Raw genomic sequence first — 13299 nt, 5'->3', positions numbered from 1 at the left:
AAGATTTATTTAAAGGATATAGGCAATAAAAAGGACACAGTAGTAAAGGTTTTTTCCCTGTAAAAAAAAAAAAAAAATGACCTGGTGAGGCCAGCTACTTCATCATGTTCACGAAAGCGAGTTGCGTGAAACTGGTTTAATAGACCAAATCGGCGACCTCAATGTTGTACGAAATTCAATCTCCCGGGGTTAAGATTCTTGGTGCATTGTATTAGCATTATAATGTAGCATTCACATTTCAAGGGTTTAAACTGGGAACAACATTGAGTTGGCCGATTTGGTCTGTTATGTTAATCGTTGAAAATGGCGGGTATAACATTGCATTTCAAAACTAACCGGGTGTAGTTCTTCCTTTCTTTTGCATTGCCTTTTTGTACTTTGTTGTAAATGCTAGGCATAAATTTTTGTTGAAAAAAAAAATCAAATTAAACTTCACCTGCGAAGGACAAAAATCACAACGACGGGTGTATATTGTGGAAACATTTTTTTTTCAAAACTGTGCGGTCGCTAATCATGTAAGCAAAAACAATCAATAGTCCTACAACAGAAACAGCTTCTGTCTGAAGAACTTGAAAATGTTTCCATGTTTCCCTTGCCAGGGCGCTTCCAACAACATTTTTTTAAAATTACACTCACTTACTCGGAACACATTCAAAAGGGTTCATTATATGAACTATAAAGTAAATTAGAGTGAAGGCTACATGTAATAACCAAAGGGGCTAATCGCGACAAGTGGCCTGTTAAGCATGGATGAAATATAATATTTAATTGGGAAGTTAAAGAATTGGACCCACAGAAAAGATAATTATAAATCGCCCGGTGTGAAGGAACCCGGAATGCAGTAAATGTGAAGCTTGAGAATCCGGAATCCAGAGCGTGGAATCCGGAATCCATTCCAAGGTTGTATGGAATCCAGAATCCACGGATTTCGATGGAATCATAAGGATCCATTTCGGTGGAACCGTTCAGTTTGCAATCCGGAATCCACGGCGTACGAAACATTGCGTACGAAACTTAAACTGTTGACAGTACGAACTCCGCAGTTTTTTTCAGACTGAAACCCCCGATACAAAAGCATTTAGAACAATTCGCTTCTTTGAGGCTGTTCACATGGAAAGAGGAAGATCCTGACACAATGTTAACTAGATGCACCCAAAACGTCCATAGGAGGAAATGAAAAAAAAAAAAGCAACAACAACAACAACAGCATGGTTGCGGCTGGTCTTTCAGTAGCTTCATTCTACCATTCATATAAACTACAACCCTAACATAAATTTCTGCAGGTAAACCACACGAAAACTAACCATCTCAGTACTACGAACTTTCTTTTTCACGCAAACAGCCCCTACAGCTTAGTGTTTTTTCGTTTTCTAACGAAATCCGTCCCCGGCCAACTCCTCGTCAAGATATTCATCTCATGTTCAAGATTCTATTGTGACTTTGCGGTTCGAAAGTACTTTCGGTGAAGTAGCACTGTTGTGACGTTTTCTGCGTATTCTTGTTCTTGGAAAACGAACCATTAGTAGTGTTTCTTCCATGATTGTGGCCTGTATCTGAGGCTGCTTGTCATCTGGTTGTGCGACAAGGACATAGCGACTAAAACGTAAAGCAAAAGAATATTCGATGAGCGTCCATAGTAATGATCTTTATTTAAGTGTCCTCTGTTTTTAGTTGTGAAAATACATTGTTCGTGGTTAGTCTTACGAAGCTCGTTTCATCCCGACCAAGGGACTCATCAGAGACCTTCTGCTTGGCAAACTCCTTGGGCATCACGCCGAAAGTCCCGTTCGCTAACAAAATGATGACAGCAATCTCGAAGTATATCGCATAAGGGTTCCAGACGGCACAAATTCACGAGTAAAAATTGACAAAAAAATTGACAGTTACTTGTGAAAATACATCGTTCGTGAATTTGTACGGTCTGCAATCCTTGTGCGATATAAGATGAGATTGCTGTTATCATTTTGTTAGCGAACGGGACTTTTTTTGTCAACTGTGTTGAGCGCTAGGGAACTAATAGGCCATTTCCGAGTTCATGTCTGCTCCCTCTTCAAAGCGAGTCTAAGTGCGAAGTGAAGCGAGTCTAAGTTGCGAAGTGCACATATGAATGAAACTAATTTTTCATAAGAAAAACTTCGCACTGAGACTCGCTTTGAAAATGAGGGCAGAGATGACAACTCAACTCAAATGGCCGATCTGGGGACACTAGGCAGAATCAAATTATATCAAGAGGTTGGTGTTTTGAGGAAAGGAGGGGAAAACACCAAATACCCAGATACAAAAACCTCGCGAAGCAGGGGAATGTAGAGTAGAAACCAAAACAAACTCAACCCACATATGATGCCAGTTGGTCGTGGGGAATCAAACCACGGGCCACAAGTGGTGGAAGGCCAAGTGCCCTCACCACTGCGCAATTCGTGCATCATCTAACAGAAGAGCATCCATGTACGAGGTATTATTTAAGTAGGGTTGTAATGACACTAAGCAAGAATGATTATCGCAGTTGAGAGCAACATATACATAAGTAGTTGCTAAGAAAAAAACTGACAAAAAATCCGGGACATAAGAGTAAACACAGAGCTCAACGACCTTGCGATTGCGCTGCACGCACTGCTCTACCCCTATGCCTGAAGCTATCTAGCTGTCTCGGAGCACTTAGTTGTAAGAGGTACACGTGCGATGAATGATGAGATATAGGTAGAATTTTTTGCGTCATTAGAATAGGGCTCTCGTGAAAGTTCTCTAATCATCAGCCGAAAATAAAGTACTGAAGGATTGAAAGTTTCATTGCATGCTTGAGGCTATCGTGGAAAAATTTGAGGGCTTTTGTAAAAAAATTCGATAAATGTTACAAAAAATGCATCGGATCATTAGCGCTTTTGCCAGCCAAGAATTTATCAGTTTTTGATGGTTAATAACAAAATGGCTCGTTATCAAAGATGAAAGGCTTAAATTGGAGATTTAAACTAAGTTTTAAAACAAGTTCTTTACGTTTTAAGTGAATTGTCAAATAGTATGATGCCTTCTCACGGTTCTATGTAGGATTTATCGTTTTTGGGGGATAAGTACCCGAGTGGCCGCAGGCCACGAGCTTCCTAGGGGGGTCCGGGGGCATGTTCCACCGGAATTTTTTTGAAATGAATTTGCGCTGAGATGGGCAATCTGGTTCATTTTGAGATACATTTTTGAGAATTGTTACAGGGGTCAGGGGTATTTTATTTAGTTTTTAGGTCGTGATCACGCTCTGACAATGTTACACTTAGCTGAGATATTTGCTAACGTTGACAGAAGAGTTTTTCCCGCACTCCAATTTATTAAATATTTATACATACTCGTTGACTTGTCAGTACACATGGAATAAAAAACAAACAAACTCAACAACGGGCACTTTTTCATTCCTTACCAATGCTCGTAACTACTGCAAAATTTCTAGATAACTGTAACCTGTAAATAGCCGAAAATCTGACTGCGGTAGATGCGGACTGTTAAACTGACAATGCGTCTAATCGAGTGTGAAAACAAATACTGGTAAACAAATCAATGTCAATTGATCTTTGGAAAATCTTCCTGATCACTTGAGGATCTAGATTGTACTTCCTTCTCTAAAAAGTGAATTGAAATTAAAATTGAATTCCAAAAGCCAGTTTGCGCTTCTTTAAAAACTTTTGTAATGATCAAACCACTGACTCCCAGGACATCCATCTGACAACTGGTCAGGACCTTCGATGCAACTGCGCATGGTGTATTCAAGTGCATCCGCACCGAGCCTACCGCGGAGCCTTGTTTTAATTAGCTTCATGGGGGCTGAGGGAACGTTTAACAGTGGCAGTTGTCACCGGTAAGTACATTTACAATCGCAGCTACCTTTGCCAAGTTCGGAAAAAAGAAGCAGTGGCAATGTCACTTCGATAGTTATCACTGTCTATCAATGTCGAGAGAACTTGTTGTAAGGGGCTGTCCATAAACCTCACAAAAAAAGACTCAGCGAAACAGCTTTCATTCTGATTCCGTATCCTTAGCGTTAATGTCAGGTTGTGAGACGCCTATTTCTCCCTGAAATTGGATCTTTGTGCGACACTGTAGAAATTGATTAGGGTTCGTATCTTTTCTATGTCCATAGTCTGGCCATTTATCGTCAGTTGGGAGATGTCGTGGATCAAAAAAAGACAGCAGAGATAAGATCTGTAGAGTTCATCCTTCTATTAATGTGGTCAACACAAAGTTTGCAACGTACCGACGATAGGACCTTGTGAAGAAACAAGTTCTTTCTTCTTCTCTGTGACCACAATGTTCTTTGCTCCAAGTTGCGCATTATCAGGAACACTGAAGAATGATTCTTGAACCACGTGCAGTTTTACGTTCTCCTTCAACTCCATTAACCGTCTAATAGTGCTCTCAACCATTGCTGGTACGCTGGCTTGCAGTGCCGCGACAGTATGCCAGTACATCACAGAGCATTGTAGATACAAGCCACAGTCTTGTATTTGGTAGAGAGAATAGCATCCCCATGTGCTTTTGCGTCACCTGTCTCATCATAAATCTCTTTGAAAGTACTCACCAAATGCTCGCAAACTTAGCCGTACAGCACGCACTGCCCTTTCACGTGCTAACCATCGAGTATCGCTAGGTTTCTGCATCTTGACTTCAGGACACTGAAGCTCAGCCTGAAGACTCCTTTAGTTTTTCCGCTTTCTTGGATGAATAGTAAAATGCTTTCCAAATTGTTAATAGTATACCTAAGGCCTCGATTTACCTCTGCGTGTTCGCCCGCAGCATTTACAGCAGCCAGTTGCAATAGATGGCAACGACAGTGTACTAAATAGCGCTTGGGAGCATGCAACCTCAGGCGTGTCTGAACACCCAGTCTTGTTACCCGACATGGTGCTAGCACCATGAAAACCAAGACCACGCATTTTTCGCAAATGTGATGTTTTCTGGATTGCAAAAATCAGAAATATAACCAGCGATAGCTTCAGCATTAGTTTCCTTAGCTTGTATGACACCAAGTAAGTGTTCCACTGGCTTGTTGTGAGTAGCCAAACGTGCACACACTGACAGTTTTTTCCTAGGACGGGGCTATGACGGTGGCTTTCGTCTATCATCTCGAGTAATAGAGACGCTTCCTTTCAAACTGTCGAGGAGGCTGTTTTCCAGAGTCTTTTATGATGCTTGTAAGAAGTTCTACTATGGTGGAATATGACTCATAGTTGCATTACGTGGGGGCATGTTTCTGGTATGCGCTTTCAACGAGATATCCCCCATTCTCGTTCCCGCAAGGTAACGAGACCTTCAAATGTGGTGTGGGGGAATGTGGTGTTTTACAAGGAAATACAGTGATTGGATGAGCTTCTTCATCATTTTCCGTTTTTTTTTTTCTTTTCTTCTTCGCTGACTGTTAAATCAGTTCTATAACACCACTACGCTTTTCTGCAGAGAAAATACCCTTTTCTCTTACTGCTGCTAGATGCCATTCACTTTTCTCATTATTTTTCCAACAGGGTTGTAGCCTTTGCCCAGTTGTTTACAGACGTACCCATTCACCTTTAGCTTGTACAGGTACCTTCTCATAGACCTCGCAAACAGTTCATCCAAGAGTGTTTCTTCTTTCATGAAAAACGTCATAGGTTAAATTCTTCTTGTAGTTCGGCTTGTTATTCGTGCTACTACTCGATGTTTCTTCTGCAATCTTTCTGGTGGTTTTACTGCACATTTCAGATTCACCATGGTCCGTGTCTTTTTCTAAGTTGACCTGTGCTAGTCGAACTCGATGTTTGTGCCAACCTTTTCTGGTGGTTGCACTGCACAATACAAAATCATATTTCTGATGACGTGTGTAAATCAGCGTCTCCCTTCCGTGTTTTCTGGTTACAAATTTTTCCATGCTGTCCCTATTCAACTCATAAACCAGAATGTACAGCACAATACCCGAGCCCAGCTCTAAGGCCAGCAGTTTGTAATACTCCATGTTCCTTGTCATGTAGTGTCCTTAGAACACGGAAAAACTTACTTCATGCGCACTGACCTCGTCGCGTCTGGATGATTTTTTTTTTCCGATATAGTTACTTATATACTGGTCATCGGGCTCCTGTGGGAGTCTCATTCGCGGGAAATTCAATCTAAAAATAAATCGGTCTGTGAAAACGCCGTTATACAAAACACAGTAGAGTTTTAGGCTCCGGGTCATAGGTGCCTGAATGATATCAATGTTTTTGGGGGGGAAGCTGGGCATTTGGGGGTGGGGGGAGCTTCTACTCCTCAAATACCCTACATAGAACCCTGCTCTCTGAGGAAGCTCGTATGTTAATGAAACGAAATGTCAATAACGTCAGGAAAAATTCCCTTATACGAAAGACATACTTTAAACAGTGGATTGCAACAACTCTAGAGAATGATCATTGCAAATGAGAGCAAAATAAGCCAATGCAAATGAAGGCAAGCGTAGGCCTGGATTTCTTTCAAAATATATGATCTCTTTTTTTTGGGAAGAGGATCTTCGAATAAATCCCTTTCACGGTTTGAGTCTGACAAAGTGCGTGATGCATGCATACTTGTCCCAGAAGCACGACCCACTTCAAGTCTGGTGTCTTGATAGCTTTAAAAGATACAGAAAAAGAAGATATGCCAACTGAACACTTCTATTGGCTTACCTGCACTTGCTTGAGATCGAGGCTAACGGTGGGGGCTTGGGTAACACATTGACAACATCGGACACGTGATGATCGGATGTCTTCAGGTTAATCAAGTTCCTTGCCACTGGGTTTAGTCTCTGACCAATGGATTCCGAGCTAAGTCTAAGGCGGTATGGTCGTTCACTGGCAAATTCCTGTTCCTTTACGAGGCGGTTTTGGATCAGATCCGAAGAGGGAAGAGGTGTGGTGTAACGTGAAGAAGTTGTGGGTGGTGGTGTAATGAATTCGATGACCCCCTCAGATTTGGAAACTGTAGAAATACCAAGATTACAACTAAGATTACAGAACGCAAATTTTTGTTGGTAATATTAATTAATCGGTGAAACGGCCATTTCTCAGAAGCGCGTCCGCCATGTTATGACGTCATTACACACCGGGGAGTAACAGGAAGACAACGCACACAACATGGTGGACGTACAAGAACAAATAATTGAAATATTGTTGATCATTTGGGGAGCAGGGGTGGCGCAGTGGTGAGAGTACTCTCCTCCCACCATTGTGGCCCTGGTTTAATTCCCGGTCCCGGCTTCATACGTGGGTTGAGTTTGTTGTTGATTCTCTCCTTGTTCCGAGAGGTTTTTCTCTAGGTACTCCGGTTTTCTCCTCTCCTCAAAAACCAACACTGCCAAATTCCAATTCGATCCGGAATGCACGGACGCATGTTGAATGAGCTCCAGAGCGCTCTTAAGGTGTTCCGTGGGTAAACAAATTCCATTTCCATTTCCATTTCCAAACAAAATATAGGATCCGTTTCACCAAAAAAATGGACTCCTTTTCTGAGACAGGGTTGTCCTTGGTAGTGTTTGAGATAAACATATTGCTCTTTGGCAAGGCATTTTGGCTCTTCTGAGCATATTTTTCAAAATAACCATTTCGTACCATGCTCATAACTTAACGGCTCGAAAAAACATCACGATGGAAATAAAAACACAATCCATGATACCTTGTGCACATTCAAGATGGCTTGAATTTTTCCACTTCTCTCTCTGTTTGCTTTCAAGAGCTTTCCTTCTTTCTTTGGCGGTCTTTTGCCGTTCTTGTCTCAGTTCCTGTAACCGACTAGCTTTGCATAAAACAATAAAGTAATTTACTTTATTTGTCTTATAGATATTAGGTGCACCATGATTAGCCAATTAAGTGTCCCCAAATAAAACAAAAATAAAATCATCATCATTAGAGAACAGTATTCTGCACCATAACAGAATAAACTTGATAGTTTTTTTTACTTCGCTAGATTCACAAGGCTTGAGATACACGTCACAAACTGCTTTGAAAGGTAGAAACAATTCGCAAAGAATGCTTTATTTGTAAGGCGGTCAAACATCGGCATGAAAACGAAGGTTGACGTGAAGTCCGTAAAAAGTACTGGGCTTTCACGGGACGAAAAATTGGATTTGCTGCACATTTGATCTTTGGCAAAGCTTAAGTCAAATCTGGAATCGCTTTTGACTTTACCTTTGACGCACGTCAAACGTACGGTCAAATCGATTACCAATTTGCTTATGCCTTTAACCATGGTAAAGGTCAAGTCAAATTCGTAACAACTTTGACTTCACATTTGACGCGCGTTAAATGTGAAGTCAAATCTGAAGAGGCTTTGTGAGTTCCTTTGTTACTTGACAAAGGCGAAGACAAATACGATACCATCTTTGACTTCAAGTTTGACTATCGTCAAATGTGAAGTCAAATCTTAACAGGCTTTCCTACTTTGTTGATACTTGCATTGCCAAAGGAAAGACACAAAACCAAGGCAACGCTTTTGGGAGATTAAACGATTCGACAAATACAGAACACTGACCGTCGGAGAGTGTAAGTTCGCTTTCCTCCTTTACTCCCTCGGTGACATTTCTCCCATATCCCCTATCACGAACACGTACACATTCAATCTATTGCTTGAAAAACGTCTACCAGTTGCAAAACGTAGCCTGAGTTCACATTGTTGTCGATTTTCGCTTTTCCAAAATTCAATGAGCACTAGTGCCAAAATTCCGTCGACCTCAGCAAAGGAATGCTCCCCCCAACCCTACCTCTCTACAAGGTCCGAAGGAAAGACACTGGGGAGAGGGTTGATTCAAGAACTCCTTTTATGGGATATACAAAAGAGCGGGAAAATGTACCTTCCGAAAAGTTCGTCGGTAGCTTGTTCTACTTGTTGTTTTTTATTCTTTCGATATACTTGGAGCATCTCACTTTTGTGAAAACGTACAGCCGGGTAAAAATTATGTTTTGTGAAAGATAAAGGTCTCAGCCAAAGGATAATGAAGGTATGCAAGACCGGACACTGAACATACAACTCAAAACGGTATCGAAAATTTACTAGAGACAATACAAGCAAGGTCAAAGATAGCGATGGGAACGGGAGAAGACAGTGGAAAAAAAAAAAGAAGTTGGGTACGTATGCGTTATGACATTTAGTAGTATTCTATTTGGTTCACCTAACTCAAAAGCCAATCTAAAAATTATTAGTCTTTTTCATTCACTTTTCATCTCACAGTTCACAACAAAGCCGCTATGCTTCATACACGTAAGTCATCCTTTTTGCCGAGTGTAGGTTTATAGCGATTGAAGGATTATACACTTCGTGATTAGTTTCTACTTTTAAATAATGGCAGTAAAAGTGACAGATAATTTCCCAGCACGTTACACTGGATTTCAAAAACAGAGGTAGGGAAACTGGAAAAGAAAAAAAAAGTGACTATTTTTTTAATGAAACCGTGCACGAATTTCCCGCCACTCTGGCTGTATAGCACAATACAGAGGACTTGCATTGGTGTTCAGAATAAGATAAAATCCCAGAACATGTCTAACACCATCTTACATCTTTCTGTAATAGATCTCTGAAAGCTCTCTGTGTCAGATGTCTATTGCAGATCATTTGACTGAAAGTCTCAGAGTATCTGTTTCATTATTGGTTTTATTCCAGCCAATCTTCGAAAGAAATGATCCCCAAGTGCATGGTGAGTCTGCAATGGGTAAAAAAATAATAAACCATAAGAGCTTTGTTATAATAAAATGGATCTAGTTGCAAATAATCCTTTACCAAGCTTGCTGATCCAAGAAGGAATCAGGAAGATCATAAATTTTCACAATGAAATTTAAGACCATTTCGAATTTATACATCTTATACCTCTTTACCTCTATATATTATTATTTTCTTATGACTTAACTTTCAGGTAAAACCATCATGAATGTTAATATGAAGAAGTTAAATCAAAATGTTTGAGGGAACTCACTTTATCATCTGTACTAGAGAATGTTGTTCACCAAGTGGTGGTGAAGATAAATCTAGGGATCTTGGGTATTTCAGTATCAAAAAACGTTCTGTTTGATTATTAGCTAAAAAATCAAAGTAGCTCAGATTAACCCATTGACTCCCGGGGGTCCCCAATGACAAGTAAAATCGTCTAGCATTAGACAGAGTAAAATACTAAGTCTGACCGGTTTGCGTGTCGAAAGGTTAATTAAATTAATTAATGGGACATAAGTTTTCAGTGATTGATTAAGGAAAAATAAGTGTGACCCTGTCAATGTCTAATCTAATCCCCATGAAAACATACTGATTGTGACATTTCAAGTGAATGTACATGCAGAATGTATGTCTGATATATAACAATGAATTAATGACAGACATTTTACCTTTAACTTTAATTTGCAATTCATAAAGCCAGTAACCCCTCATTAGTACAAATTTAAAAGTAGTAAATACAGAAATATTGAAAATATTCAGTACCATGGACAAAGGCAAACAAGGATACATCGTAAGAAGTAAGATTATTCAAAAAATAATTTTACTATTTCTTTAAAACATGGTTGAAAATAATTGTGTTTTTAGGTTAGCCAATTATGTTTCAGGCAGGGGTACATTGAAACTTTGAAGAAGAAAACAGCAGAGATTCAATCAAAACACTACTGTCATTGCTTGAGGAGCATATGCATCTAAGAATGCAAGGCTATTTCTTAATTAAAGCATCCACATTTTTTGCAAACAATAGAGTACATGTCTGCAGTCATCAGTTATTGGCAGCAGTGTGCACCCTAATTAGATTAGTGCATTTGTCCTTTCATGAAGTACAGATGTGCACATGTCATATCACTATGCATTAATAAAGCACTACTTAATATGTGCATGGTATCAACTTTCTGTGGGAGAAATTAAGACCTCTTTTTATTCCCAAAGATGCAACGACAAAAACAGATCTGAGCAGGAATGCAGAACATTATTTTACACACACCAAGAAAACTACAAAGATGTCATGAGGTAATAGCCATTCTTACAGTACCCCATTCATTACTTACACGTGCATGTGTTATATTAACTAAAGAACCACTTACACCTAGCATAAGAAATGAGATACACAATTTGCTTTCTCCATTAAATCCTCTACCTCCATCTACTAGCAATAAGATAATCATAGGTTGTGCAATTGAATTAAATACTGCACTTCAAGAAAACACCTAGCAGCCTTTACTAAAATTAGAGTCCTAGTTAGAAGGCATATACTATTGTTATTAGCACACTCGTCTTTGGATTAAAAGGGTTAATTTTGTATAGGTTTTATCTTCAGGGCCTGTTGGTAGAACAAAAAGTTGAAGAAGGGAGATTGTCAGCTAGTAGTGTAAAATGAATGCAAACCTGTGTAATATTATATCGGTTTTAGGTGAGCTAAATACTCATTTTCTCAAAACTACACTTGCGATAGGGTCTGTAAGAAGAAAATCGTTACTAATTCTCTCATGCCTGTAAGGCTGCAGTATTTGCTCTCAAATATTAGAATACATTTTATTTGGTTCCTGCTTAGGCTCGATTTCCGCCGCTCACTCGAGTTCGGGTATCCTCCCCGAGAAGAGACGGCTGGACGCGTGAGCGATAGATTGTGTCTGTGACGTAATTTCAAAATATAATTTATGCGAAGTTAATAGTTGCTGGGAAATAGCATTAGACATCCCAAAAACACTGATTTAAAGACAACAGAAATTACATAACAATGCTTAAAACGTCTGTGTGATGTTTCCAGATGATACGAGCTTGAGTTTTTACTTAAATGATCAATGTGAGTTTGAATTCAACCAGCGAATCATCAACGAAATCTTCGGCTTCTTTAGCTCTCAGTCGACTTCATCGGCCCCCTCGTTTTGCCAGCAATAAACTCAGCAGTACTTTCAATTGATCTTGAGGCATTTAACTTCCTCTTACATTAGCGAAGTATGAGGAGAAAATTGCAATAGCAATGGATTTGAAAGCTGTATTTTCACCTTGGCGCCAACTGGAAAATCATTGAAGCTTGCGAACTCAGGCGGTAGAAAACGACACAATTCCCATTCTCCAGCTTCTCGAACACTTCTCGTTGTCGCAATCTTGGATGTTTCCTACCTTAAAAGCACTGTAAACCTCGAACAGGCCGGGTCAAAGAATACATTCGCAGCTAAAACATATAATTTATGCCAGACAGATTTGTGCAGGCGAGTTTCTGATTGGCGGAGATTAACAATGGCTCACCTCACGCGTCCAGCCGAGTGAGTGAGCGCTTGCTCATTTCCCGAAACAGCGGCTGGTAATCGAGCCTAGTTCCTGCTTTGCCGGGTTCCCTTTGGTGAAGACTTTGAAAACTAAAGAAATTAATACACTGAATTTGTAAAATCAATTTAACTACCCGACATGACAACTGTTAGGTAGAAAACCCCACCCTTTACCCTTGGAAAAGGTTTGCGGTTTACTGATTAAGAATGACATCATATTGTCCTCGATCCAGCGCTCTAAGGCTCTTTTTATACTGACCATCATCAGTATAAATCCACTTAAAATGAGAATTGAATTTCTGATAGTAGCAGCATTAGTTTGAAATGAAATCTTCACTGCTGAGCCGCTAAACGAAAATGATAGATTTGTACTAGCAAAATATTCTGCACTTTTGCCTACAGTATAAATTACCCTTGTTGAAAGGGGGCATCTTGGGTTATTTGCAGCGCAGGTTCCTTCCCCAATATTTTCGCAAGGAGTGTCACCAGATGCAACGTTAATGCGCATAACAAATTTTTCGTTCCACCACAGGTAGCCCAAGCTTGATATATGTGTATCTGTACTGTACTTTTTTATGCAAGAGCAGAAATATAGGGGTTTGCACGGGGAAAACGCCTTTTCTCAAAATTTAAAAAGTATTTACGATTTATAAAAACAGCTTACCTCGCTTCAGTCTTCTGTTTCTTTGTCTTTGGTACGGTTTCTGGGTCAATTAAGATCGATTTAGGTGGTTTTTAGTTCCTCCTTTTTTCCCTCTCTATAGAAGAGGGACCGAAAACCACCTAAACAGCTCTTAATGGACCCAGAAACTGAAGCAAAGACAAAGAAATACAAGACTGAAGCGAGGGAAACTATTTCTTATTTTAAAACGTAAATTTATACAAATATGTTTTTTACTTTTGCGAAAAACCATTGTCCCATACAAATCTTAAAATTCCTACTCGTACATAATATAGTACAATCGAGCTTGCGCTACCTATGATAGGACACAGAACCTTATGGTTTACTGATACTCTCGATTTGTTTGTGTCTTTTCCTTTGTGTGGTTCAGGAAGGGATTTGCATCATGGAAAATTAGTTCGATTAGTCCGT

The 13299-nt window shown here is 39.8% G+C and overlaps 1 protein-coding gene across 1 annotated transcript in view; it reads right to left on the bottom strand.

Moving 5' to 3' along the window:
• Window positions 1-613: 613 nt before the first annotated feature.
• The window catches only part of LOC138010551 (uncharacterized), an 18082-nt gene continuing 5396 nt past the window's right edge, over window positions 614-13299 (bottom strand). The window contains exons 5-7 of the mRNA XM_068857532.1: window positions 7633-7754; window positions 6648-6939; window positions 614-1596 (exon numbers count right to left, since the gene is read on the bottom strand). Of these exons, the coding sequence (XP_068713633.1) occupies window positions 1422-1596; window positions 6648-6939; window positions 7633-7754 (589 nt within the window). The 3' untranslated portion in view covers window positions 614-1421. The remainder of the gene's footprint in view (window positions 1597-6647; window positions 6940-7632; window positions 7755-13299) is intronic.

This window comes from Montipora foliosa, chromosome 7 (assembly GCF_036669935.1).
Source record: "Montipora foliosa isolate CH-2021 chromosome 7, ASM3666993v2, whole genome shotgun sequence".
NCBI classification, from domain to species: Eukaryota; Metazoa; Cnidaria; class Anthozoa; order Scleractinia; family Acroporidae; genus Montipora; species Montipora foliosa.
The sequence above is the reverse complement of the archived record's forward strand: the minus strand, read 5'-3'. Positions and strand labels throughout refer to the sequence as shown.